This window comes from Camellia sinensis, chromosome 14 (assembly GCF_055761805.1).
Source record: "Camellia sinensis isolate YWXY chromosome 14, ASM5576180v1, whole genome shotgun sequence".
Classification (NCBI taxonomy): domain Eukaryota; kingdom Viridiplantae; phylum Streptophyta; class Magnoliopsida; order Ericales; family Theaceae; genus Camellia; species Camellia sinensis.
In genome coordinates this window covers 30,862,907-30,888,331 of record NC_138974.1, presented here as the reverse complement: position 1 = coordinate 30,888,331, position 25,425 = coordinate 30,862,907, and the positions used below count along the sequence as shown (strand labels likewise).

Here is a 25,425-nt window from a genome sequence, read left to right as displayed (position 1 = left end):
AAATAAACACTCTTACCCCAATCACCCATACACTAGTCCCAAACCTAAAATAGTGGATTCGATCACAAAATTCAAAATTCAAAATTGGTTCACAAATGACACTTCGAAACCCAAACAACAGCAAAGGAAACTTACCAAATATGGGTATGACGTTTCAACTTAGATGGGCCACTACCACGTTAGATTTGGGTCAAATCAGATCCGAATTCACATTACCGTGACTGCCTAAACAAAACATTAAACATAATCCCAAACCCCATGCCGCCACATCATAACTGCTAACACCTCACTCCCCGCAATGGTAAATCCATCAAAACACATTCATAAGGACTAGACGGTTACACAAAAATCTTTTGGGACCAATTAGATAAGAAAATCTAAAAATGGGATTTACCAGTCAATTTGCCTAAAATGTTTTTAAAAAAAAAAAAAAAAAATCATGTAATAATTTATAATGAATTTTCTTTTTGGATTAAAATGTATATTGAGGCGTTAGTTTGGTGCCAAACTCACCCTTAACCAAACAAAGGGATCAGAAAACACGTGTCCGTGGGACTTGCACACGACACGGGGTCATAAATAAGATCCACCGACGTCGTAGTATTGGAAAATAATAATAAAGCGGAGTAGGTTTTAGCATGACAAGAATACCATCCGATGAAAACGAAATTACTTACCCTTGTTTGGCAAAGCAACCTCCATCCGTAGGGCAAAATGGGAAGGACAGAAATAAGTAATATCGTTCGGCGCAAAGTTTGCAGACCACACTTTATACTTTACGAAAATTGCATTCTGAGTTCACATTCCGAAAATTTCACCATGATTCACCCTAAATTCTCGACATCAATTTTGATCCCAGATCTTATTAATCCACCACTCACAAAACATAGTTACGCAATAATTCTATGAATTTAGAACCCCCCTGCATTTTGCTTAGTTTCGTACAACATAAATTAATTGTGAAGAAAGAGCTGGGTTGGGTTTTTCTTTATTTTGTAAATCTTTTATCACATAGATAATTGTTGTAGACGATTTTTATTGGTTTCCGCCATATGGGTTTTCAAATTTTATTGGAAAAATTGAAAACCCATTAACGGATTCGTAAATGGAATTGCAGTAATCTTGTGACAAGAAAGAGCTGATTATGGGGAGTTTTCTTGGTGGGTTTGTGTTGCCTTTGCTGCTTTTGGCAGGTATGCTGTGAAGCCATGTGTTTCTGTAAGGCTTTTATAGAAATTCAATCTTTTCAGTGTTTTATTATGTAGCATTTGGAATGAATATATAGTCCTATTTGTTTGCTTTTGTATTTCTTATTATCCCAATTTAATGAAACAAAAGCATTTGTTATTGGATTAAGTGGTGGACTAATGATGCTTGTGTAATATGTGTGACATTTAGACAATACGAACCTTGTGTATATTGAAGCTGAAATGAAGGGAACTTGAGGAGAGTGTAATTTAAATGTTTTTGTATAATGTTGTTGATCACTTTGCTGAACTTTAATGTATTCTGTGTATTCACAAGGAAGCTGTTAAGTTTCTGTTAGAAGTTAAATTGGGAATAGGTTACGCGATGTGGACAGTTAGTCCTTCTGGTTTATGTACAAAACTTGTTACTGAAACATAGAATCACATCTGAAGACCTGATTTCAGGCCATAGGAAACTAATGCATTCCATTCCCTGCCATAGATCCACTAATTGATGAGCTCCGTTGTAGGGAATTAGTTAGTGGCATCAAAGATAGATCACACACATTACTCAGTTGAGGCAGTTTAGGAAAAATGTGACTAGCATTATTTAGGAAAAAAGTTAACAATATGTAATCTTAATTAAATAGATGAAGTTTCCTTGTATGAGTTTTGTTTCAGTTTGTAGAATTGGGTCAACGTTAAAAGAGGCAAGGCTGTGTATATTTTACCCTCCCTAAATCTAACTAGCCCTGAAAATGGAAACTGCCAGTTCACCACTTGACTGTAAAGACATGACAAAGAGCCATTTATTTTTCTCGATACTGGATGTGTAAACAAATTTGATCATTTATTGTTTAAGCTTTTACAATTTAATTGGGATGTTAAGTTGGTATTAAATGAATAATTTCTTCTAGCCTTATGCATTCTTGTGAAAACTATATGAGTAAATGTTATTCTTGGTGCATGATGTATGGTGAGTTGCTTATGCAAGACCCCTGATGGTTGCCCTAGGTAATCATCAATCTGATGCTCTCACTATTTGTGCTGATAGGTCATGTGGCACTGAAACCTTTCAATCAGTTAGATTAGCCTTGTTTATACTTGTGACTGCCAGAATTGGTGCTCTAGTTGGTGAGAGTCTTGTGGCAACTTGCTTGCATGAATTTACTCAAGCTACATGCATAGTGCCATGGAGCTGCCTGTTTCCCTCAACAAGTTCGAGTTGCAACATTAAATTGCATACAAATAAGCCAAAAGAATAATTTGTAGCTTTAAAACCATTCTTGATCTTCCCTATCCCAATGATATGCAACTAAGAGGTCTGGCAGAAGGGGTGGATGTTGATAAATACTCATTATCTTATTCATAATCTATTCTAATTCTTGTATCATCCGTTTCATCCCCTAACACCCCCCACCCACAAAAAGCCCACACACAAGAAAAAAAAATTATTACGGCAATTTTTAACCAACTATTTTAGGGGCCTGAGTTTTAATCTGAATGTGCCTCATATATACAGAGATTCATGCATACACTTGATTTGTAACTGAATTAATGATTGTTTTTGCCTCCTCCCCTCTTGCAGCTGCTTTGATGAATTGGAGTTTGATCTCTCTTGTTGATTTGGTAGCTTTTCTCCTCATTCGATTCACTGCTCCAAAAAGAGGTAAGCAGTAGTCTATTTCAAGTTTCAACTTTTTCTGTGACTAGAATTGACCATCACTGCACTTCCTGTATTATGTCGTACAAAATTTATACTTGTGTGATGTTTTCTTACTGGACTTTGGTTCAAACACTCCTCTCCCGTAGGGATGGGGGTGGTGCTATTGAATAAGCAAATGATGTGTGCATCATTTTACTTTCAAGGTATGTAGCCACACATTTGCCTTTATTTTAGGAAGTGAATGCAGAAATTAATAGGAATTCCTGAATCTTTCATTTTCTTTCCCTTCACCACTGCTAAGCTTATATTCCTCATCATCGTTGTATGGTGGATCTATGTGCACTTTTGTGTTATTGTGTCTTATTCTTGTATTGCAATACAGTGATGTGGGTGTAAATACTATATATATATATATATATATTTGTCTCTTTTGTACAATACTATATATATGTGTCCTGTCCAGCATTTTTTAAAAATTGATGTGTTGGTGTGTTTGTGTTTGTGTCTGTGCTTCTTGTTGTATTATTATCTTACAAAAAGTGTTATGGTGGCTATCTTTACAATGCTTCACCTATTTGTCATGAAGAACTATTTTTATTATTTTTTTTTGGATAAATATTTGTCATGAAGAACTATAATTTTCAATTATTTTTTATCTTAATAATACTAACATGTCATAAATTTTCTGTAGGATTTCGTTTTCGAGGGAGACTTCTGTTATTGTGGTCTGTTTTCTTATTTTCACTACTTATTATTCTTGTGCAAGTAATATTTATTATTTTATGGGCTATGGTGAATGTTAAGTGGAGTATAGCAGATGCTTGGTGGGCAAAGCTCATTGGGTTGATGAAGTAAGAGCTCATTTTCCCTTGTATCTCATTCTTTATTTTTTTATTTTACCTAGCATCTATGGTTACTCTATCCCTTTTGCATGTCTATATTGTATGCTTAAGCAGGCTTGACTCCTGGAGTTCTCCGTTAGTGATCTATTTCTTGGTTGTACAACTCTTAGTGGCTTTTGTTGCTTCTGTTGAAATCCGGGGGCACAATTTTGGTTTGGTTCCATGTCAAGATTCATGTTGGGGACATCTCTCATCAGTTATTGGACATCTAGGTTTGTGACTGGTTAACTGTAAGTTTAGTTTTTGTGAAGTTGTTTATTCTTATTCCTTGTTTATTCTTATATATCTTTTTACCAAGCTACAATTGTTTCACATTTCAATAAAAAAATTGTTAAGCGTTTGACTATCTTTTTTTTTTTTAATCCTCAAACCTTAAGAAAGGTTGGAGGTGGTGGGAATTTAGGGAAATCCTTTGAAAGGGTAAAGTGCTGTGAAGTGTTTCAAGGATGAGCTATAGGGTCACAAGTTGCATAAAGTGTCTTAAAAAATGGACATAAATAAAGTAAAGAAGTCACAGGACAGCTGTAGTGGGATCCCAAGGTTGAGGGGTGCTAGTTGGGAAAAGTTGCTGCTGTTGCGTGTAGTTTTGCAGTCAACTAGGAGAGAAGATCTATTTAAGATAGAGCAGTGTTGCTTAAGGACATGGACTCCCTTGTTTCTAAGAGGCCCTCCTTTAGCTGTAGGGGGAAAATTAGCTGGAGTGCGGGCAGGAAAATGAGTGCAACGAGATGAGCGGACCAAATAAGGTATATCCCAAATGCATTTTTATTTTGGGTCTCTGTTACATGTGACCAAATAAGGTAGAGTTTCTGTGTTTTATTGCATGTTATTGATAATAGTAGAGTTTCTATGTGTTTTATTGCTTGTTATTGATCATAATAAGATATGCGCACGGTAGGGATTCTTAGGTTAATATGGGATTCAGGTGGTCTCGAGAGGTAGCGGGCGTGCTCCTTGGAAGTCCATTTCCCAGATTTATCCCGTTTGGTCCCAATTCATTTCTGTGAGGGTGGGTAATGGGGAAAAGGTCAATTTTTGGGAGGATGTTTGGGTGGGTTCCTCGTCTTTGGCGGAGATCTATCCACTATTGTATAGCGTTTCTCAGTCTCATTATGTTTCTGTTGTGTCTGTGGCGGGTTCTTTGGTGGCTCCTTTTTCTTGGAATTTTAATTTCCGCCGGAATCTTCATGATAGGGAAGTTCCGGAATTGGTATCTCTTTTGTCAAGACTTGAAAATGTTTCTTTGGTTCCATTATTGGAGGATAGGTTGGTTTGGAATATCCATTCTTCGGGTTCTTTTACTTGTAAATCTTTTCTTGATAAAATTATTGATTCATCTCATGTACCTCAGTTTCTATTTCATAAAAAGATTTGGAAGGCATGTGCTCCTCTTAAGGTGAAAGTGTTCATGTGGATCTTGGTTCATGGGGGCACTTTGACAAATGATTCATTGCAAAGGAGGAGACCCTTGCGATATCTTAATCCTCAATGGTGCATTATGTGTTGTAAGAGTGGAGAGTCTCTGGATCATCTCTTTTTGCACTGCTCGGTGGCTAGGCAGTTGTGGCATATGGTGTTTGGTTTGGGTAATGTGGTGTGGGTGGCCCCAAAAGGATGTGCTCAAATGCTATTATTTGATTTTCAAACTTTTGGAAGGTCAAAGAGGGCTAAGGTGCTTTGGAGTGGAGTCATCTCTGCAATCTTTTGGGTCGCTTGGATGGAAAGAAATGCGCGTGTTTTTGAAGGAGTTGTCCGGGATATAGACTATTTATGGGATAGGGCGAGATATTTGGCGTCTTTTTGGACCTCAGCGAGCTCGATATTCCGAGGGATTCCGCTTTTTTTTATTGCGGCAGACTGGGTGTCAGTTTGTACTGTGTAGTTTTAGTTTGTTTCACCTTTTTGTATTTTCTTTTGTTAAGTTTTGGTTTTTGTTTTCTGTCTTCCTTGTATGGGATGCCTTATCCTCTTTTTTCTTGGCCTTGTGCCTTAATAAATTTGTTTGTTTGTTGCTGATAAAAAAAAAAAAAAAAAAAAAAAGATATGCGCACGGTGTGTCTCATTTCATGCTACCTAACAGAATAGGATCATTGTGTGTAGTATGCTACCAGACAAATTAGAAGTGGGTATTTCAATTTCAAGACTAATAAATAGGACATCATTGATCAAAAAAGGACTTTACTTTTGAGCAAGTGGCTTGTCTCAGTGGTGGGAGCCTTGACAATAGGCTCATGATGCACGTTGTAACACTTTATATATGTCTATCATTATGCTTCCCTTTCTCCACCCTTTCTGCTGGATGCTACGGTTTCCTCCTTTTTTTTTTTTTTTTTGTTCTTTTTACTTTTTTCTTCGGACAAAAAAAATGTATCAACTTTTGTAGTCACTTGTTGCTAGTCCCATTCTATGTCTCAGTGTCTAAAGTTGGGGATAGATAGTGAAGCTTCCATACCAATTGCTGAACTAAGAACATTCTTTTTTAAATTGCAATATCATAAATACAAATATTTTTTCCTGTTTTTCCACATGGAAGGTTCTCATCTTAGGGTGGCTTCCTGCTTGCTGTTGCCTGCCATTCAACTTCTTGTGGGAATTAGCAAGCCCACGTGGGTTTCCCTACCATTTTTTATTGGTAGCTGTGTTGGTCTTGTGGATTGGTCTTTGACAAGCAATTTTCTTGGCCTTTTCAGGTAATTGCTTTGTGACTCTTATTCTTTGCTCCAAGTGATTAAAGTTCCTTCAGTAGCTTAAATTTGACTCTGGTTTTGAAGGTGGTGGAGGCCTCTTTGGCTGTATGGGGGCTTCAACATTTCCCTGCTTTATGTGTATCAGCTCCCTATGAGTCTCCCAGAGATATTACAAAGAATTGCTCAATTTACTGGTCTGTACAAAATATCTGCTAAATCTGAGTGGCCGGAAATTTGTTCGGGTCTTTCTCTTACTGTGTTCTACTTCATGGTATGCATATGCTTATTCAACTCTTGTACTTCCCATTTAGCTCCAGATGGGAGCATAGATTTTAGAGAAGTGAAATGATTAATTTTCATTTTTTGAAGTTAGGTTCTGCAAGTCTACTAGGGTTTAACCTCTTATAAGAATATAAGTGTCTTTTTGGATTTAGTTGCTCATTCAATTTGTTGAATTGAAATACCAATCGAAAGATCTTCTATATTTGTCCAGGCAAGTATGTCATTGTTGCTCCTCAGTGGTTATAAGACAAGTCAAGTGTTCTTCTGGCATAAACCTGAATTGGGATGGGAATGTGGGTTGTTGGAATTTTCATGTGCTGCGAGAACTTCTAATCATACAGTTGCAACCTTCTAATCTGCAACTCACATTCCCATCCCTAGGGGTGTAAATTTGGCCCACCGGTCCGCAGCCCACCCAGGCCCGAGACCCTGGGTTTGGGCCGTCTGCTTTGAAGCCTGTGAGCCTGGCCCGATAGGCCAGAATTTTTTTTTCCCATTTTGATAAATATAAAATTATTCATTTCATTTGATTTTTTCTGGGAAAGACTATGTACGCACCTCATAATTAAATAAGAAAATGACATAATTTCATAGTTTTTGAGTCATAACTACAAAACATAACATAACAAAATATCTCATTAATCATAACTAAAATAACGTCATAACTTAATAAGAAAATTAGTCGTAACTAAAGTAAAAAATGACATAATTTGATACTTAATCATAACTAAACACCAAACGGGGCATAACCAAATAGCTTTCATGAATCATAATTAAAATAATGCCATGACAAAAAAGGAAAATTACATATCTTCATACTTTTTTTGTCATAACTAAAAAAAAACATAAGTTATAACTAAACATCACATGAAATATAACCAAACATCTCATTAATCATAACAAAAATACTTTAGTACAATTTTTCTTTTGTTTTTTGGCCCTCATAAATAATTTATCTATATAACATATCTATCAATTATTTTTGGCAAAAAAAAAAGGAAAATAAAAAATAGAGGCCTGCCAGATCCTGCCCAAGCCTAGACCTGTGGTCCTATTTTGAGTGGATTTGGGCTTGAGCCTAGTTTTTTTGCCACGTGGGCCCGGCCCGAATTTCGGCAAGAGCCCGCACGGCCGGATAGTAGGCCGGGCTGGGCCAAAATTACTCCCCTACCATCTCTCCACTCCCTTCTGGTCTACCTAGTTTGCACCCTTCTCTTCAGGAATTGAAATTCTTGTGGAACCTAGCCTTGTGTTTGCAATTAATTTAGGCCATCTATGATCCAAGAAAAAATGAGAATTTTTTACGGAGCCACTTCCTTCATAGGAGGAAGGTGGATTTGCTTTCATTAGTTGTGTGTATTAAATTTACGAGATTTGGTTTCAGAAATTAAGATTAGTGTTCAAGATCAAATAATTACCTACAATGGGAATAATGCATCATCACTACATATAATAAACTTTTTTTTGATTGGCTACTAAATGTAGACTTTAAAGCATTTGCCTTTGAGCTAAGAAGCATGGACTCGGACATGTGGCATGACACGACACGGATACACCAACATGACAATTTAAAAAAATTATAGGGCATGACATGTGGGGACACACTAAAAAATTATAATTTATATATTTATTAGATGTCATATATATGAATGCTTCTTAGCCTTTGAGTTTTACATAGATCAGCTGGTTAACTCCAATAGATGTAAGTACTTGGTTCTTGTGTACATGTTAAACACTATGTTTTGCTTGGTTTAAGCATTTTTTTTTCCTAACAAAAAATAATAATGAAAAAGCTTCATGTAGAAATTTAATGTATAAAGAGAAATGATTGTATTATTGATTGATGTAATGTTGATGTATTACAAGATTGATTAATTACAATTCCTATACAATCTATATATAGAAGAAAATGTGGTAGTAGGTGTAGTGGAGGTGATAGTGGGTTAGGTGAAGTGGAGTGTGTGGTGAAGTGGAGATAGGTGAAGTGGAGTGTGTAGTGGAGTAGGTGAAGGTAAAGATGGGAAATTCTAACACAAACATTACATCAATCAATAATACAATCATTTCTCTTTATACATTAAATTTCTACATGGTATCAGAGCTAGGTTAAAAACTTAGTATTTTTCGCTTCACCGGCGGGCGGCAACCTCGCCTTGGCCGCCCGCCGGACCTCAACCTAGTCCGCTAGAATTTTCTACACATACCTTCATCCATCTTCACCACCACCACAAATGCCCACAACATCACAGCCCACCAGTTGCTACAAGTCTCTCTTCCCTGTGACCCCTGCTGCTGCTGGAATTGGCCTCTTTTGAATTCCATATTGCCAGGCATCTCTGGGATACTGCTGGTCAAGAAGACTATAACAGACTGAGGCCTCTTAGTTATAGAGGAGCTGATGTTTTCCTCCTTGCCTTTTCTCTAATAAGTAGGCCTAGCTTTGAGAATATATCAAAGAAATGGGTCCCTGAGCTAAGACATTATGCTCCATCAGTGCCCATTGTTCTAGTGGGGACCAAACTTGATTTGAGAGAAGACAAGCAATTCCAGATTGATTATCCCGGTGCATGTACAATTGCTACAGCACAGGGTGAAGAACTAAAGAAGCAAATAGGAGCCGTGGCATATGTAGAGTGCAGCTCCAAGACGCAGCAGAATGTGAAGGCTGTCTTTGATATTGCAATCAAGGTGGTTCTACAGCCTCCAAAACCAAAGAGAAACAAGAGGAGAGGAGAACTTTAGCTTCTTATCTCGATTACTTCAGCAGAACACAATGAATTCGGAACAAGTTCGTACTCAGATCATGGACAATACTTGCAGTGGATTCAAAAAGATCTGGAAAAAGGGTGGGATTTGAAGAGAGGGCAGTCAACTTGAGAACGATGTTGGTTGCTTTTGCAGATCACTGACTTTGGTTTAACAGATTGCTATAATTTCTCACAAGGTGCAGTGGCCTGCTGTCTGGTAGGTTGTTTGGCATCAAACCCTTCATCTACAGCTTACGGGAGTCGAAGGTAATACATTTCTTTTTTATTAGTGGTGATTTAAAATTATCATCTGAAGACCTTCAAGAGTTCACTGCAAGTTCCAAATGCCAAATAACTCAGGAACCAATGCATGGGCATCAAGACGCATTTTGGGCTGAATCGGTGAGCTGCATTTTCTCCATGACGCGATTTTTCTGGCTGAACTTTGACGTGTTTCACATTGATGAATTTGAGTGAAGAAAAAAGTACATCATATTTTATTCATCTCAGGGATCCACCCCGATCACAAATTTACACACACACACACACAAAAAAAAAAAAAAAAAAAAAAAAAAAAAAAAAAAAAAAAACACAAACAAACAACACCCACAGTGGGATTTTTCTCTACTCTGCCGCCGGTCTCTTCTTCTTGCCTCCGTCCTGGGCGGCCCTTGACGGTGTTGCCTCCGTGCTTCCTAAACCACCAAGCAAGTTGCCTCCTCCCTGCTCCTCCACTACAGCATATGGAGGACCTCCAAAACGGAACATCACGGTGGCCTTCCGCTTCAGCTCCTTGTTTTCTGCCCTTAGCACGCTTATCTCTGCTCGCGCATCCTTATACATGCGTTGGAGCAGAGCCAGCTGGGAGTTTAAATGCTGCACCTCATTTGTCCTACTCTGCAGCCGGTTCGACAAGTTTGTGACCGCCGTCATGCTTTCCACACATGCCTTCAAAGTATACTGATTGGCCTCCACATCCGACTGCACTGCCATTTTTTGCTCCACCGACCGCATCGGAAAGTTCAACGGAGCAAACCCTGGTGCGCTTGGTTGAGGTTCCAGTGCCACCGCACCAGTTGTCTCTCTTGTTGACTCATTGAGGTCGGGAAAGAGAGTGAGCAGACTCCGGGAAGATGAAGCCATTTTCTGGGCCACAGAATATTACAGAGTATCTCTCTCAGAAATCTCTCTCAGACAACAGAGTGTTACGGACTATCTCTCTCAGCAAAACGAAGAAGAGTTTTTGTTTTTTCCGAGGTTTTTCGCAGCTTTTCTCTGCCTCAGCCTCAGCCTCTGTCTTATAGCCGAGGCAGCCACGCGCATCGCGCGCCTCTTATCACCAGCCGACAAACGGGCACGCAAGCCAAGGCGCCCACGTGCCTCGCCATCATGTCCGGCACACCTTTTGATGAATTGGGCACGCCTTTTGATGGCACATCTTTTGATAAAGTGGGCGCGCCTTTTGAGGGCGCGACTTTTGAGGGCTCACTATATATATCCATATATCTATATATTTGGACAGCCTATATACACCATCATACAGTGTATTTTTTTTTATGGGTCCGACAAGACTCTGTAAACTGTCCCGACATTGATTCCGGTTAGCTCCTTTATGGGTCCGACAAGACTCTGTAAACTGTCCCGACATAGATTCCGGTTAGTTTCTACAAGGGTCCGACAAGACTCTGTAAACTGTCCCGACATTGATTCCGGTTAGTTTCTACAAGGGTCCAGCAAGACTCCGTAAACTGTCACAACATTGTCTTCTACAACGGTCCGACATGACCCCATAAACTGTCTTCTACAAACGGTCCGACATGACCCCATAAACTGTCTTCTACAACGGTCCGACATGACCCCATAAACTGTCTTCTACAACGGTCCGACATGACCCCATAAACTGTCTTCTACAACGGTCCGACATGACCCCATAAACTGTCCTCTACATCGGTCTGACACCACCATACAGTGTCCTCTATAACGTTATGACACCCCATACAGTGTCTTCACCAACGGTCTGACACGACCATACAGTGTCTCCTATCCTTTTTTATTTTTATGTATTTTCTTGTTTTGTTACTCTCTCCAAACTCAAGTTGGTTAGTTTCTCTCCTCCTTGAGTTTGCGGGGGGCTGTTAGAATTTCCCATCTTTACCTTCACCTACTCCACTACACACTCCACTTCACCTATCTCCACTTCACCACACACTCCACTTCACCTAACCCACTATCACCTCCACTACACCTACTACCACATTTTCTTCTATATATAGATTGTATAGGAATTGTAATTAATCAATCTTGTAATACATCAACATTACATCAATCAATAATACAATCATTTCTCTTTATACATTAAATTTCTACACTTCATTTGTGTCTGTTTTTATCTTCTGGAAATTTGATTAGGCATTTTTTAAATTTATTATTTATTTTTTTCGTTTACATGATTATATGCAGCTATCTTGCATTAAACATGATTTGGAGGAAATGAGTTTTATTATGTCTACGACAGAAGGCAGCTTGACTGAGCAACTTCTTCCATCAATGCATTCTTTTTTTATTCGAGAATCAAGGTAATTGACCTAGGGATCTTATCATTTGGTTTTTCTTATGGCCATTTCATTCAAGGATGTTGTGTTTGACTCTTACAGATTAATTATTGTGATTGTTCTATCTAGCTCCATACTTCATAGACTTTAAGCTTCAATTTTGTATGAATTGAGTGCAAGCCTAAGTCCATTTCAAATATCAATCTGCAAGGCCAATTTAGTTTGCCAGCTAATTGCTGCTTAATGTTTGGAAACTTGTTGGTTAATAAAATATCCTGTGTCTTGCTTGCAAGTTTGCTGAATTGATTTGATGATTTGCAGGTCTGGTGTAAGGCATACCAACGTTTTACTAAGGGGATCAGTGTTTCGAACCTTTAGCATCAATTTTTTCACGTACGGTTTCCCGGTATAGATTCTTAAACTGCATATAGTCATCGGTTTGATTTGTCTCTGCTATATTTGACCAAATGAAAGACATGTCTGATGACCATGACACCGGACATTGACTCGACCCTTGCATGGCATCTTTTCCAAGTACTAATGAAAACCTACTTGTGAAATTGGACATACATTTGCACTTTAACTCTTATCAAGTATGTTGCCGAAAAACATGTTCTCTCTATTAGTACCCATGTTACATAGGCTCTTTGTAATGTGTGAAGTACCAGTGTTGGAAGCACATAGTATAGTTACAAGTAATTCAGTATGAGATATACATACAAGTTATTTAATAGGACATGAACCACCAAGTCCATCTGTAGAGTTCATTTTGTAGTTATATTGCATATTTGAGAGAAAATATCAGATTAATGTGCTTTTTTGTTTTCGCACTCATAAGTGCACACTGTTCTAGTGCCTGTACTTTGCGGGGAATGGGTTTGGACTTTGGTCAAGTGTGATGTGGATGATTTTTTTGCTTCTCAAAGTGAGTCAAGTCTGTCACACCTTGACTTGGGTTTGCAACAGCTCCATGGAGTTTTCACTTTTTGAAGGTGGGGTAGGGAAAGGCCAACCCACCCCAAATCCATGCCATGTTATTCCGAACACTTGTTGTTTTGTTGTCATCACCATGGTCACCAGCTTTGGGACCACCATCATGACTATAATATCTGCAACTACCAAGCAAAGTAATGCTATTACTTCCACAACATTACCACGGCCCCTAGATCCTAATCCAGTCGCTTCACTATTACTACTGCCATTATTATTGCTGGTGCCATTTCCGGTGCCCCTTTTCCATACCATCATCAACACTACGATTGCAACCTCAACCAGACCTTCCCACATCTTTGTTGTTTCCAAGGCCTCTATCACAAGTACCACTGCAGCCTTCCTTTTCTCAGATTGTGTATATATTGTGTTTGGAAAATGAATGAGGTAGCTCTAGGTATATGTGAAGTTTTTTTGGGTGAATAATATATGTGTGTGAAGTTTAATATTTGACTAGTTGAAAACTTTATTTTATTTTGGCCATTCCTTACTTGAGATAATTTTTTTAACATGAAGTTTGAAAGCTATATTATAGTTCATTTTAGAGTCAGTAATCTGTTCTATTTTAGGGAAATAGACCTATTCTTAGTACAAAATTTCCCATTTTTTTTAAAACCCGGCCTAACTTCTTTTCTGGTTGTAGTTATTATTTGGGTATATGCCTATCATCTCCTTTATGATCTTGGAAGCTTTTTTCCTGTGTAAGTTTGTGTTTAGATAGTTGAGAATTATTTCTTAACTATAAGCCTATAATTCTAATTATAATTTTCACTATCATATGTGTCTCTCCATTATTTTTGTCTTATAAATAAAACTTTCAGTTTTGAATTTGACAGGTTTCCTTATTTGCTCTTTCCTTTTGGAGTTTCCATTTTGCAAGTATCTGTGCATTTGGATTACTTGCATATGTTGGGTATGTCATATATGCCTTCCCATCCTTGTTTTGGTTGCACCGGTTGAATGGGCTGCTTCTTGGTTTCATCCTATTGTGGGCTGTTAGCACATACATCTTCAATGTGGCGTTTGCATTCCTGAATTGGAAACTTGGGAAGGTAGTCCTCCGTTTGGACATGAAGGTCTACCAGGTTATATTCTGATAAAACCTGGGCAATTTATGGTTCTTCTTTTGGATATATATGCAGGACATGGAGATCTGGGAGATGGTTGGGCTGTGGCATTATCCCGTTCCTGGATTTTTCCTGCTTGCACAATTTTGTCTAGGAATTCTGGTGGCTCTGGGAAATCTTGTGAGCAATTCTGTTTTTCTGTACCTATCTGATGAGGATGGACGATCTTCAAATGACAACTGTACTGTTGAAGGTAATTGGGCACTATATTTTAAAGTTAACTAATAAATATCATTATTCATTTTTGTTTTCCCATTTTTTAGTGCTACATTTAGTTATAGAGTGACTCCTTTGTCCTCTATATGCTTAAGTTTGTATATTTTGGTTTCCTTTTTTGGTAGGTTATTTGATTTGTACTTGTGTATTTCACCTAACTTTCAGATAGCCAAAATGATCCAATTTTGAATTCACTTTCTAGAGGGCCATGTTATGTCAAATGCATATAAGAAAATGTAAACCACTATTCTGAAGCTATTTCATGGTGCTAAGTTTTACTTCATATATATCATTCTGGTGCTGGTTTGTTTTTTTATCCTAAAATTTGCAATTCATTTCTTTTGATCTTATTCATTTCTGCTATTAGCAATAGCGTGTATGAATGTTATCGTCATACTTCCATCCATGCGATTGTCTTCTGAAATTCTTTATAATTGCAGTGAAGGAAGAGACCGAGGTATTGATTGTGGCTACAATTGCTTGGGGACTGCGCAAATGCTCTCGAGCTGTTGAGTTGGTGTTGATATTCCTCATTGCCATGAAACCTGGTTTTGTCCATGCCATATACAGTATGTTTAGTTATCCAAAAACTCATTTGTTTATTTATTTATTCATTCCATATGTAACGTGGATAATAGTTTTTGTCCATCAATATAACATGAAGATATTGAGCAGGAAATTTATGATATCATGTGATCCCACAGCAATTAACTAATTGAAATCTTGATCTGTGCTTCAGTTATATTCTTTTTTATATATCTTTTGAGCCACAACATCAGCAAGAGGATACGGCAATCACTGATTCTTCTTTGCGAGGCTCATTTTGCAATATTGTACATTCTTCAGCTTAGTATTATCTCCAAATCTTTGGAGCAAAAAGGATCTTTGAGCTTGGAAATTCTATCTCAGTTAGGTACACTTTTATGTATTACTGCTTCGAGTACGTTTTGTTGTGGTTCTTAGTTGTTTTGTCATGGGAAATTTAAATTTTGTATAACTATATACATTTTACTTCTCAGTTTTATTTTTGTTTTTGTTTTGTTGATAGTATTTAATTAATAAAACTTCTACATGAATTGATACAGGTCTCCTTGAAAGTGAGAGTTCCTGGGATTTCTTGGAAATAGCTTTGCTTGCATGCTTATGTGCGGTTCATAACCATGGTTTTGAATTGCTATTTTCATTCTCTGCAATTGTGCAGCACGCCCCTTGCCTTCCAGTTGGATTTAGCATCTTGAAAGCTGGTTTGAACAAATCAGTTCTGTTGTCAGTTTATGCCTCATCAACTGTCAGAGACAGTCCTAATGATAGTTCTTATGGTATTGCTTTATTCGAAGTTTCATGGAGTATTTTAAAACAACTCTTTGTCTCTAATATCAGCTTGTAAACAGTTACCTAAAAAAAAATTAGGGTTGTTTTCCTGATTTTCACCTCAGAATGTTTATGTCATCATTGAATCCCTATTTTAAGCATTATAGATTCTGTGAAATATGTCTTGGGAATGTGGCTCTCATGCAGAGTTCAAAGATACTCAGGAGTGGTCTTGCCATTCATTGATTTCCAGTAAGACTTGGAAGTTAATATATTGCATTTATTTAATGTATTAGAAGATTATGGTGAATTGTCCAGATGAAAGTTAATGGAAATATAGGAGGTTCAACAGAGAATGGAACTCTTGCATGTGAGCTGCATACCTTGACAATTGCCTAGTGAATGCTGCTGCCAATACTTTTACTGTTTGCTGTCATATTATTGTTGTTGTTGTTGTTCTGTACTGACTTTTGTTTGTTCTTTCAGAGAGAAAGATAGCTCTGTACCTCAGTGCTATAGGGCAGAAATTTTTATCCATGTATCGGTCATTTGGGACCTACATTGCTTTTTTGACTATTCTTATCATGGTATATCAAGTGAGACCAAATTATGTGTCATTTGGGTACATTTTCCTTCTCCTATTCTGGATCACTGGTAGACAACTTGTTGAGAAGACAAAACAACGCCTATGGTTTCCACTGAAAGCTTATGCAGTTGTGGTTTTTATCTTCATCTATAGCTTGAGTATTTTTCCTAGCTTTGAGATGTGGCTGTCTGGCAAGATAGATCTTTCTAACTTGGGGTATGATACTGAAGCTTCACTGTTGGATAATGTTTTGGAATCTTTAGCAATCATGATAGTGATGCAACTTTATAGCTATGAGCGGAGGAAAAACAGGTATATTAGATCAGATCATCCTGATCCATTGCAATGTGGAGTACTTGGGTTTATCAAGCGGCTTCTGATTTGGCACAGTCAAAAGATTTTGTTTCTCACATTATTCTATGCATCTTTATCTCCAATAAGTGCATTTGGGTTCTTGTATCTTCTTGGTCTTGTTATCTGTTCTAATTTACCTAAAGTTTCCCGAATCCCATCCAAATCATTCTTGGTTTACACAGGATTTTTAGTTTTGGCCGAATATCTATTTCAGATGTGGGGTAAACAGGCTAAGATGTTTCCTGGACAGAAACACTATGATTGGTCTTGTTTTTTGGGTTTCTGGGTATTTAAGCCTGGCTTTTGGGGCCTAGAAGCAGGCTTGAGGGGAAAAGTTCTGGTGATTGCTGCATGTACCCTTCAGTACAATGTCTTCTATTGGTTGGAAAAGGTGCCAAGTACCCTTCAAAATGCAGGAAGATGGGAAGAACCTTGCCCATTGTTTGTCTCAGAAGAAGATAACTTCATTTCCATTTCCAATGGGGAAATTAAGCCATCAACAGATTCTAGTGCACTATCTGCAAAAAGAATGGGGGTGGCAAGCAATTCATGGCCGTCTTTGAATTGTGATTCATCTCAATCACCTCACAATGTGTCATCTAATACCAGAGTCTCCCGGGGTAGTAGCAGTAAAAAGTATTCATTTGAGTATATCTGGGGAAGCTCTAAGGAGAGCAATAAGTGGAACAAGAAGCGGATTCATGCCTTGAAAAATGAGAGATTTGAAACACAGATGACTACCTTAAAAATATATTTGAAGTTTTGGATGGAGAATATGTTTAACCTCTTTGGCCTTGAGATAAACATGATTGCATTGCTTCTTGCCAGTTTTGTGTTGTTGAATGCTGTTTCCATGGTATTTATTGCATTACTTATTGCTTGCATTCTTTTGGATCGGCATATTATACGTAAACTCTGGCCGATATTTGTCTTTTTGTTTGCCTCTGTTCTCATCCTTGAGTACTTCGCTCTCTGGAAGAATGTTGTGTCATTGAATCGAAATGGTCTGAGCGAGACTAATGTGCACTGCCATGACTGCTGGAGAAGTTCAAACTTGTTTTTCAATTACTGCATAAAGTGTTGGCTGGGTACGACTCTCTTAACTATGTCAGGGTTGTGGTTTGATTTTAAGGGAACTGGTTATCTTCACAATTTCAACTTGAACTCGTGCTACCTGACTTAAAGGAATCTTTACTTGTTTGAAGCACTCTAACCAGCTTATGTTTTTGTTTCTTCTTTCTTTTTCCTTCAAAAGCATTTTTCTATCTACCCACATAAAGCTCAAGTACTCTTTCTTTTTGTAGGACTTATTGTTGATGATCCTCGAATGCTTATTAGCTATTTTGTGGTCTTCTTGTTTGCATGTTTCAAACTTCGTGCCGATCACATTTCTGGATTCTCATTGTCACTTACCTATCGCCAAGTGATGTCTCAACGTAAGAACACTTTTGTTTGGAGAGATCTCTCTTTTGAGACAAAAAGCATGTGGACTTTTCTTGACTATCTCAGGCTTTACTGTTATTGTCATCTGTTGGATCTTGTGCTTGCTCTGATTTTGATAACTGGTACCCTTGAGTATGACATTCTGCACCTTGGGTATCTTGGTTTTGCTCTAGTTTTCTTTCGAATGAGACTCCAAATACTAAAGAAGAAGAACAAAATCTTCAAGTTCCTACGCATATACAACTTTGTTGTTATTGTTCTTTCTCTTGCCTTTCAATCTCCCTTTGTGGGGGATTTCAATGTTGGGAAGTGTGATACGATTGATTACATTTATGAGGTGATTGGATTTTATAAATATGACTATGGATTTCGGATTACTTCGAGATCGGCTTTTGTTGAGATCATTATTTTTATGCTCGTATCACTGCAGTCATATATGTTTTCTTCCCATGAGTTTGATTATGTGTTCCGATACCTAGAGGCAGAGCAAATTGGTGCCATTGTCCACGAACAAGAGAAGAAAGCTGCATGGAAGAAGGCTCAATTACAGCATATTCGTGAATCTGAGGAAAAGAAACACCAGCGTAACTTGCAAGTGGAGAAGATGAAATCTGAGATGCTCAACCTTCAAATCCAGCTTCATAGTATGAACTCTACTGCTACTTTTGGGTGCATTTCTCCCAGTAGTGAAGGCTTAAGAAGGAGGAGGAGTACTTCTCTTTATTCAAATAAAGATGCTGGAAACTGTGAAAGAAAGGAAGATTTTGTCAAGAAACAGGAGCTCAATATAGATGCAGATTTGGTATTTCCATTAGAATTGCATGAATCTCCTACTAGTATAAAGACAGAGAGTCCATCAGCAGTGGATTCTAGAAATCATTTAGTGCAATCACCTCGTTGTGAGATCATTGAGATTGAAGAGGATGCTGCTGATGGTGCGTTTATTGATTTAGGCAAAGAAAATAAAGCTAAAGGCCATTTGAAAGAAAATCCATTAATTTCAGCGGTACAGCTCCTAGGTGATGGTGTTTCCCAAGTACAGTCCTTGGGAAATCAGGCAGTTTCAAATCTTGTGAGCTTTTTGAGTATTTCGCATGAAGATTCTGATACAATGGAGCACTCTTCTGATGAAACAGGGACTCAGGATATGAGGCATACACCGCCTTTGGATCGTTCTTCTTCTCTGCAGTCAGATAAAAGTAGAACCATGTCTGATGCTTCAAGTCTGCAGATTGGAATGATCTTCCGTCACATATGGTCCCAGATGCGCTCCAATAATGATGTCGTGTGTTATTGTTGCTTTGTTTTTGTCTTCCTATGGAATTTCAGTTTGCAGTCTATGGTATATCTTGCAGCTCTGTTCTTGTATGCTTTATGTGTAAATACTGGTCCAAGTTACATCTTCTGGGTTACTATGTTAATCTATACAGAAGTGTATATCTTGCTTCAGTATCTGTATCAAATCATCATCCAACACTGTGGGTTGGAAATCCAGTCAAACCTTCTTAATGAGTTGGGCTTTCCTACCAATAAAATCTCATCGTCATTTGTTATCAACACATTGCCTCTATTTCTAGTGTATTTGTTTACACTCATACAGAGCTCTATAACAGCAAAAGATGGTGAATGGATTTCCTGGGATTATGATATTTGTAAAACGAGAGTTATCTTTCAGAAAAAGGTGCTTTCGAGTCCTAGCTGGAGTGAGAGGGCAAGGAAGCTTCTGCAACCAATAACAAACGTGGTGAAAATGATAGTTAGGAGCTTCTCTACCTACTGGAAATCACTAACACAAGGAGCAGAATCTCCTCCTTACTTTGTTCAATTGTCTTTGGATGTTCATGTGTGGCCAGAGGATGGGATTCAACCACAGAGGATTGAGTCTGGAATAAATCAGGTGCTTAGAATTGTGCATGATGAGAGGTGTAAGGAAGAAAACCCTAATATTTGCCTTTCTGCTAGTAAGGTTCACGTTCAAAGCATTGAAAGGACAGAAAATTCAAATGTGGCCTTGGCTATTTTTGAGGTTGCAGATTGGTATGAGTCATTAACTCCAGCAGCTGATGTAGCAAAGGAGATTCTTCATGCACAACGTGTGGGTATTATTGAAGAAGTTGGATTTCCATATCCTATACTCTCTGTAATTGGAGGAGGTAAAAGAGAACTCGATCTGTATGCCTACATATTTTGTGCAGATCTGGCTGTTTTCTTTCTGGTTGCCATTTTCTACCAGTCTCTCATAGAAAACAAAAGTGAAATTTTTGAGGTATATCAGCTTGAAGATCAATTTCCGAAGGAGTTTGTATTTGTTTTAATGGTAAGCCGTATCCTTCTTTTCTTTTGTAATCTCGTGCAATAATTTTTGTTACTTGAAGATTAAATCTAACATTAATTATTGTGAAAATGCAATTTAGCTACATTTGTCGAGTCAACTTGGGGACCATATTTGTTCAAACAATTCAGGACAAAAAGCATAAAAAACTACATGAATGGTCTAGGTTATTTTAGGTGGTCTACTTGTCACTATTTTAGCAAAACGATTCACTATTTGTGTAATGCTTTCTTCATGCAGGTCATCTTCTTCTTGATTGTGCTTGATCGCATTATCTACTTCTGCTCATTTGCCACAGGAAAAGTGATCTTCTATCTTTTCAACCTCATCCTCTTTACATATTCCATTACAGAATATGCTTGGAATATGGAACCTTCACACCAAGAAGCTGGAGGATTAGCACTTCGTGCTATATATCTAACAAAATCGGTTTCTCTGGCCCTGCAAGCCATACAGATCAGATATGGTGTTCCGCATAAAAGCACTTTGTATCGGCAGTTTCTGACCAGCAAAGTTTCAAGGGTTAATTATATAGGCTACCGACTCTATCGTGCTCTGCCATTCCTTTATGAACTGCGATGTGTGCTTGATTGGTCTTGCACAACAACATCTTTGACAATGTATGACTGGCTGAAGGTGAGTTCTTGTCAATGTTTGCTTCTAGCACCGGGGCCAAACTATATGGGTTCGATTTTGAAAACTATATAATAAATAGACATTATTTTAAAGACTTGTTCTACTATTGTTAAGTTGAGAAAGTAAAATTGAATTATAATGGAAAAAGAATCACATAAGATTATCCGGTAGATTGATGATACAAATGATGCCCATGTTCAGCCAAAGAAATACGTTTAAGAACCCCGTCACAATGAGTTTCGAACACTTTGAGCTATTGGTTACTCTGATACTATGTTAATTTGTTAATGCCAACTCATCTCAAAGCTTAAGCCGATAGAGAGATAAATAACTTTATTTTTTATATCTTCAACAACCACTCCCACTTTGAAGCAATAAGAGCTATATTCTAGAATTGGGATAGTTTTTTACTTCTTCCTTAAGGTCTGACCTAGTGCTATTCCTTTTATATGGAAATCCATAATACATTACCTTATTCGTCGTCTTCAATTGCTTTCTTCAGTAGTTCTCTCCATTCTGGCACCAACACTTCACTTTCAAGGTTGTTATGATTTGTTTGGAGTGTAATACACTCATTTTTATTTGCAACCTCTCTAACAGAATAAAGCTTAATGGCTCACCACTTGTATTCAAGCAGCACCATCTTCTCCACTCTCAATTTGTTTAAAGTTAATTGGACCTACAAACCCATGTACTGCTTTAATCTTGAATAATGATAATGGAAGTGCGATAATCTTAATAACTGCTGCATTTTCTGGCAAATCTCAGTGGGAACTTTAATAGTAAATAGAATTCATTGTGGATCTTGTGCTGTGATATCATGATTTACCATCATTACATGTCATTCTTCGTAAAAGTTGCTAATGTGCTAAGCATGCAACATCGTATCTAAAAATGTGTTATTGAACTGTTTTACTTTCTAGTAAATATTCAACTTCTTGTTCAGTTATTTGTTGTAGCATAAAAGTTTTGAGTGCTTATTTGTGAAACTGATATTTGGCTGCCTACTTAGTTGGAAGACATAAATGCAAGCTTGTACCTTGTGAAATGCGACACCATCTTGAATAGAGCCAGCCATAAACAAGGAGAGAAGCAGACAAAAATGACTAAATTCTGCAATGGAATATGTTTGTTCTTCATATTAATCTGTATCATTTGGGCTCCTATGCTGGTAAGAAATGTCAGAATCTAATTCTGTTAATTTTAATTTTTTTTTTTTTTAATATAAAATTTATTTTATTATGGAGCACAAAGTGGATGCCACCCATTTATATAAGAAGTATACAAAAGAAAACTATACCCCTCAACTTCTATATGTATCTCAAAGACAATATTGGGTCTTTGAGATAAAAGACAATACTGGGAATGATCCAGAGTCTATAGACTATAGAGAACTCCGTATAAAAGAATTTGAACACAGTACTTAAGCAGAAAATTTTAGTCCTGGTCATAGCCAAACACTATTCATATCATATAGTCTTTGATAATATTTCATGCCATTCTCTAGACTAAATGTTAACAGCTTGACAAGTGTATGTGAAATGCATTTGTAGCCTCCTTGTAGAATGCTCTAACCCAAGTGACAAGCTGGAAAATAAATTTTGTGACCCTGAGTGTTTGCAGTTACGTGTGTGTAACTTTGTTTAAAGGTGGAACTTGAATAAATCATACTAAACAATTGAGAAGAGATATGGAGCCAATGACAATGGTACGAGTATTGTTTGTAAAACCTCAGCGTAACTATCAGCTTTGGAAATAAATGCACGGATACACGCTTATCACTCTTTAGGCAAATGATGCACTGATATCGTTGGGCACTTACAAGGCTTTTATTTTTGTTTTTGTTTTTTTTGCAGATGTATAGCAGTGGCAACCCTACAAACATTGCGAATCCCATCAAGGATGCCAGCTTTCAGCTTGATATTAAGACATCAGGTGGAAGGCTGACTTTGTTCCGGACAACTTTGTGTGAAAGAATCTCATGGGACAAGCTCAAAACAGTTGCTAATCTTGATCCTCATGGTTATCTGGATATATATGACAAGAGTGATATCCAAGTAATATGCTGCCAACCCAATGCTAGTATTTTGTGGCTTGTCCCCGATGTGGTTATTAACAGATTTATCCAGTCCATTAACGGGAGCATGGATATCATATTTACTTGGGTACTTTCGAGGGACAGACCAAAAGGCAAGGAACTTGTGAAATATGAAAATCCTGTTGATCCTTCGAATATTTCAAATCAGTCAGAAGTTGAGGAAGTTCTCAGAGGTTCTACCAACAACTTTAGTATAGCTAACATTTACCCAAGATACTTCCGGGTTACAGGTTCTGGTGACGTCAGACTTTTTGAACCAGAGGTATGTTAGTTCAGTATCTGAATACCTTTCCAAGACGTTAACAAAACCTTCTCTCCTCCCCCTTCCCCTATTTTCTTTATAATTGTGTGCTGAATGATGTTGTAATTTTTCTTTTATTAATCTATTTTTCTATCATTGACAAGTAATCCCTCTCCCCTCTTCTCTCTCGTGACTGTTGCATGACTGTCATTTTATTTGTTCTTTATCAATTCATAGTTCTGCCATGGCCAGTGCGATGTTCGTCTTATCAGAGGTTATAGATAAATGATACCTGTCATGAAAACAATTTTATTGCTTTAGACCATTGTCAGTCACGAGTTAAAAACCCACTCTATTACTTGTTGCAGGAAAATTTGGTTAGTGCAGATCTTGTTATACACCGTGGAAGTCCTGAGTGGTGGGCCTTCCATGATATCAACCCACTGAATGTAAGTGAATGTGAAGGTTTGGAAGGACCAACGGCCATTATTGTGTCCGAGGAAACGCCACGTAGGTTTCAGGAAAACTTTGTCCATGTAAATGTTGATAGTATGGTGATGTGATTATTTTCTAATGGGTTGCTACTTATTATTGTACCTGTTTCAGAGGGTATTATTGGGGAGACTCTTAGCCAATTCAGCATTTGGGGTCTCTACATTACCTTTGTGCTTGCGGTTGGTCGGTTCATCAGACTTCAGTGCTCCGATCTACGAATGAGAATCCCTTATGAGAACCTTCCTTCGTGTGACAGGTAATAGGAAAAACTATCTGGTCCTTAATTGTAATTACTTATTTTCTGGAATAATGATTTATTATCACAACAAAGTAGTTTAGAAAATGCTCTCTTTTCCTTCTTTTTTCTTTTTTGGGTGGAAGAGGACAAGAAAGAAAACTATAGTAAACAATTTGCAAGGTTTTAATAAGTTTAGACTAAAGGGAAGTTGCTTCCCTTCATCACAAAACCCCGAACATTAATAAATATGTTTCTGTCATGGTTAAAATTGCAATCCAAATCATATGATCATATGATCCTACTATCCTAAATTGCAAAAACAATCCAAATCATTGTAAAATCAGTATTCTAGCAGGATCGCAAGTAGGAGGATCATGTAGGATCGTAGGGAGGATCGCTAGGTTGGTGATTTTTCACCTTATTTTTAATATTCATCAATTTTACTGGTATTTTTTACCACTTTTTTTTTTTTTTAATAGAAAGTAGAATCCTAGAGTTCTCAATCCGATCCTACATCCGATCCATGAGATTTTCTCATCGATCTCGCATAGGATCCTGCGAGGATATATATGCTGGGTTTTAGGTTTTGTGAAAATCATGTTTGTTGGGTTTTGTGAAGGTTGATTGCCATCTGTGAGGACATATATGCTGCAAGAGCAGAGGGTGAGCTTGGAGTTGAGGAGGTCCTCTACTGGACACTAATAAAAATTTACCGGTCGCCACATATGTTGCTTGAGTATACCAAACCTGACTAGATTCGGCAATTCAGGCACTACCACGGGCTATAACATCAGAGTTAATAACTGACAATGATAGGATGATTAACATCCAGTTACTGTGAATATAATACTAGCAGATACTGATTCTTTCGTCTTCTTGGCTTCAAAAAGTGCTCAGACGTGTACCAAGTTTTCAGGCACGGGATGTTTTGGACATTTTGGTTGGTTTGTTGGGAAAGTGTTCAAGATAAAGGTATATGCAGCATCCTGTTTGTTGTGGGTTGCATTGTCCTGTAATTTTTTTCAATGTATGTATGAAAATAGCTGACAAGTCAGCCAAGTTGAGCCACCGGCTTCATGTAACGATGATGTTAATCCAATATTTTATTATTCAAGATCAGAGTGTTCGTGTTTCTTTTATGCTAATTATATCATGGTACATCTCTTCTATTAGCAGCTTTAACAGTTCGTCTACTTGCAGAGATTGAAACACATAGAATCAATTTTGGTACGCCCAAGAAATATAGGGGAGAGAGAGAGAAGGTGTACATAGTTCAGTTTGATCTGGTTCTGAGATAGATTAGGGTTCAGGAACTTGAGAACCAAATGAATCGCG

General features: G+C 37.6%; 1 protein-coding gene and 1 long non-coding RNA gene across 7 annotated transcripts; both read left to right on the top strand.

Annotated features, from left to right (window-relative positions):
- Nucleotides 1-759: 759 nt before the first annotated feature.
- On the top strand, nucleotides 760-25,204 carry LOC114270144 (piezo-type mechanosensitive ion channel component). Of its 6 annotated transcripts, none has more exons than XM_028211552.2 (21): nucleotides 760-1,193; nucleotides 2,776-2,856; nucleotides 3,545-3,704; nucleotides 3,810-3,967; nucleotides 6,289-6,445; nucleotides 6,527-6,713; nucleotides 11,932-12,047; nucleotides 12,345-12,429; nucleotides 13,850-14,065; nucleotides 14,156-14,333; nucleotides 14,797-14,925; nucleotides 15,096-15,269; nucleotides 15,442-15,675; nucleotides 16,154-17,695; nucleotides 17,912-20,367; nucleotides 20,623-21,018; nucleotides 22,031-22,189; nucleotides 22,875-23,378; nucleotides 23,726-23,867; nucleotides 23,964-24,108; nucleotides 24,710-25,204. In XM_028211552.2, exons 1-21 carry the CDS (start codon nucleotides 1,145-1,147, stop codon nucleotides 24,843-24,845), a joined length of 7,404 nt encoding a protein of 2,467 aa, XP_028067353.2. In that variant the 5' UTR covers nucleotides 760-1,144; the 3' UTR covers nucleotides 24,846-25,204. The 6 variants fall into 6 exon arrangements, with proteins under 6 accessions (XP_028067353.2, XP_082761630.1, XP_082761628.1 ...); XM_082905505.1 differs by having other exon boundaries at nucleotides 775-1,193; nucleotides 3,810-3,985; XM_082905501.1 differs by lacking the exon at nucleotides 760-1,193 and adding an exon at nucleotides 1,194-1,218.
- Nucleotides 9,600-9,975, top strand: LOC145807406 (uncharacterized). Its single transcript, XR_014350460.1, has 2 exons — nucleotides 9,600-9,738; nucleotides 9,832-9,975. It is a non-coding gene; the product is annotated as an uncharacterized LOC145807406 (long non-coding RNA).
- Nucleotides 25,205-25,425: the final 221 nt, after the last annotated feature.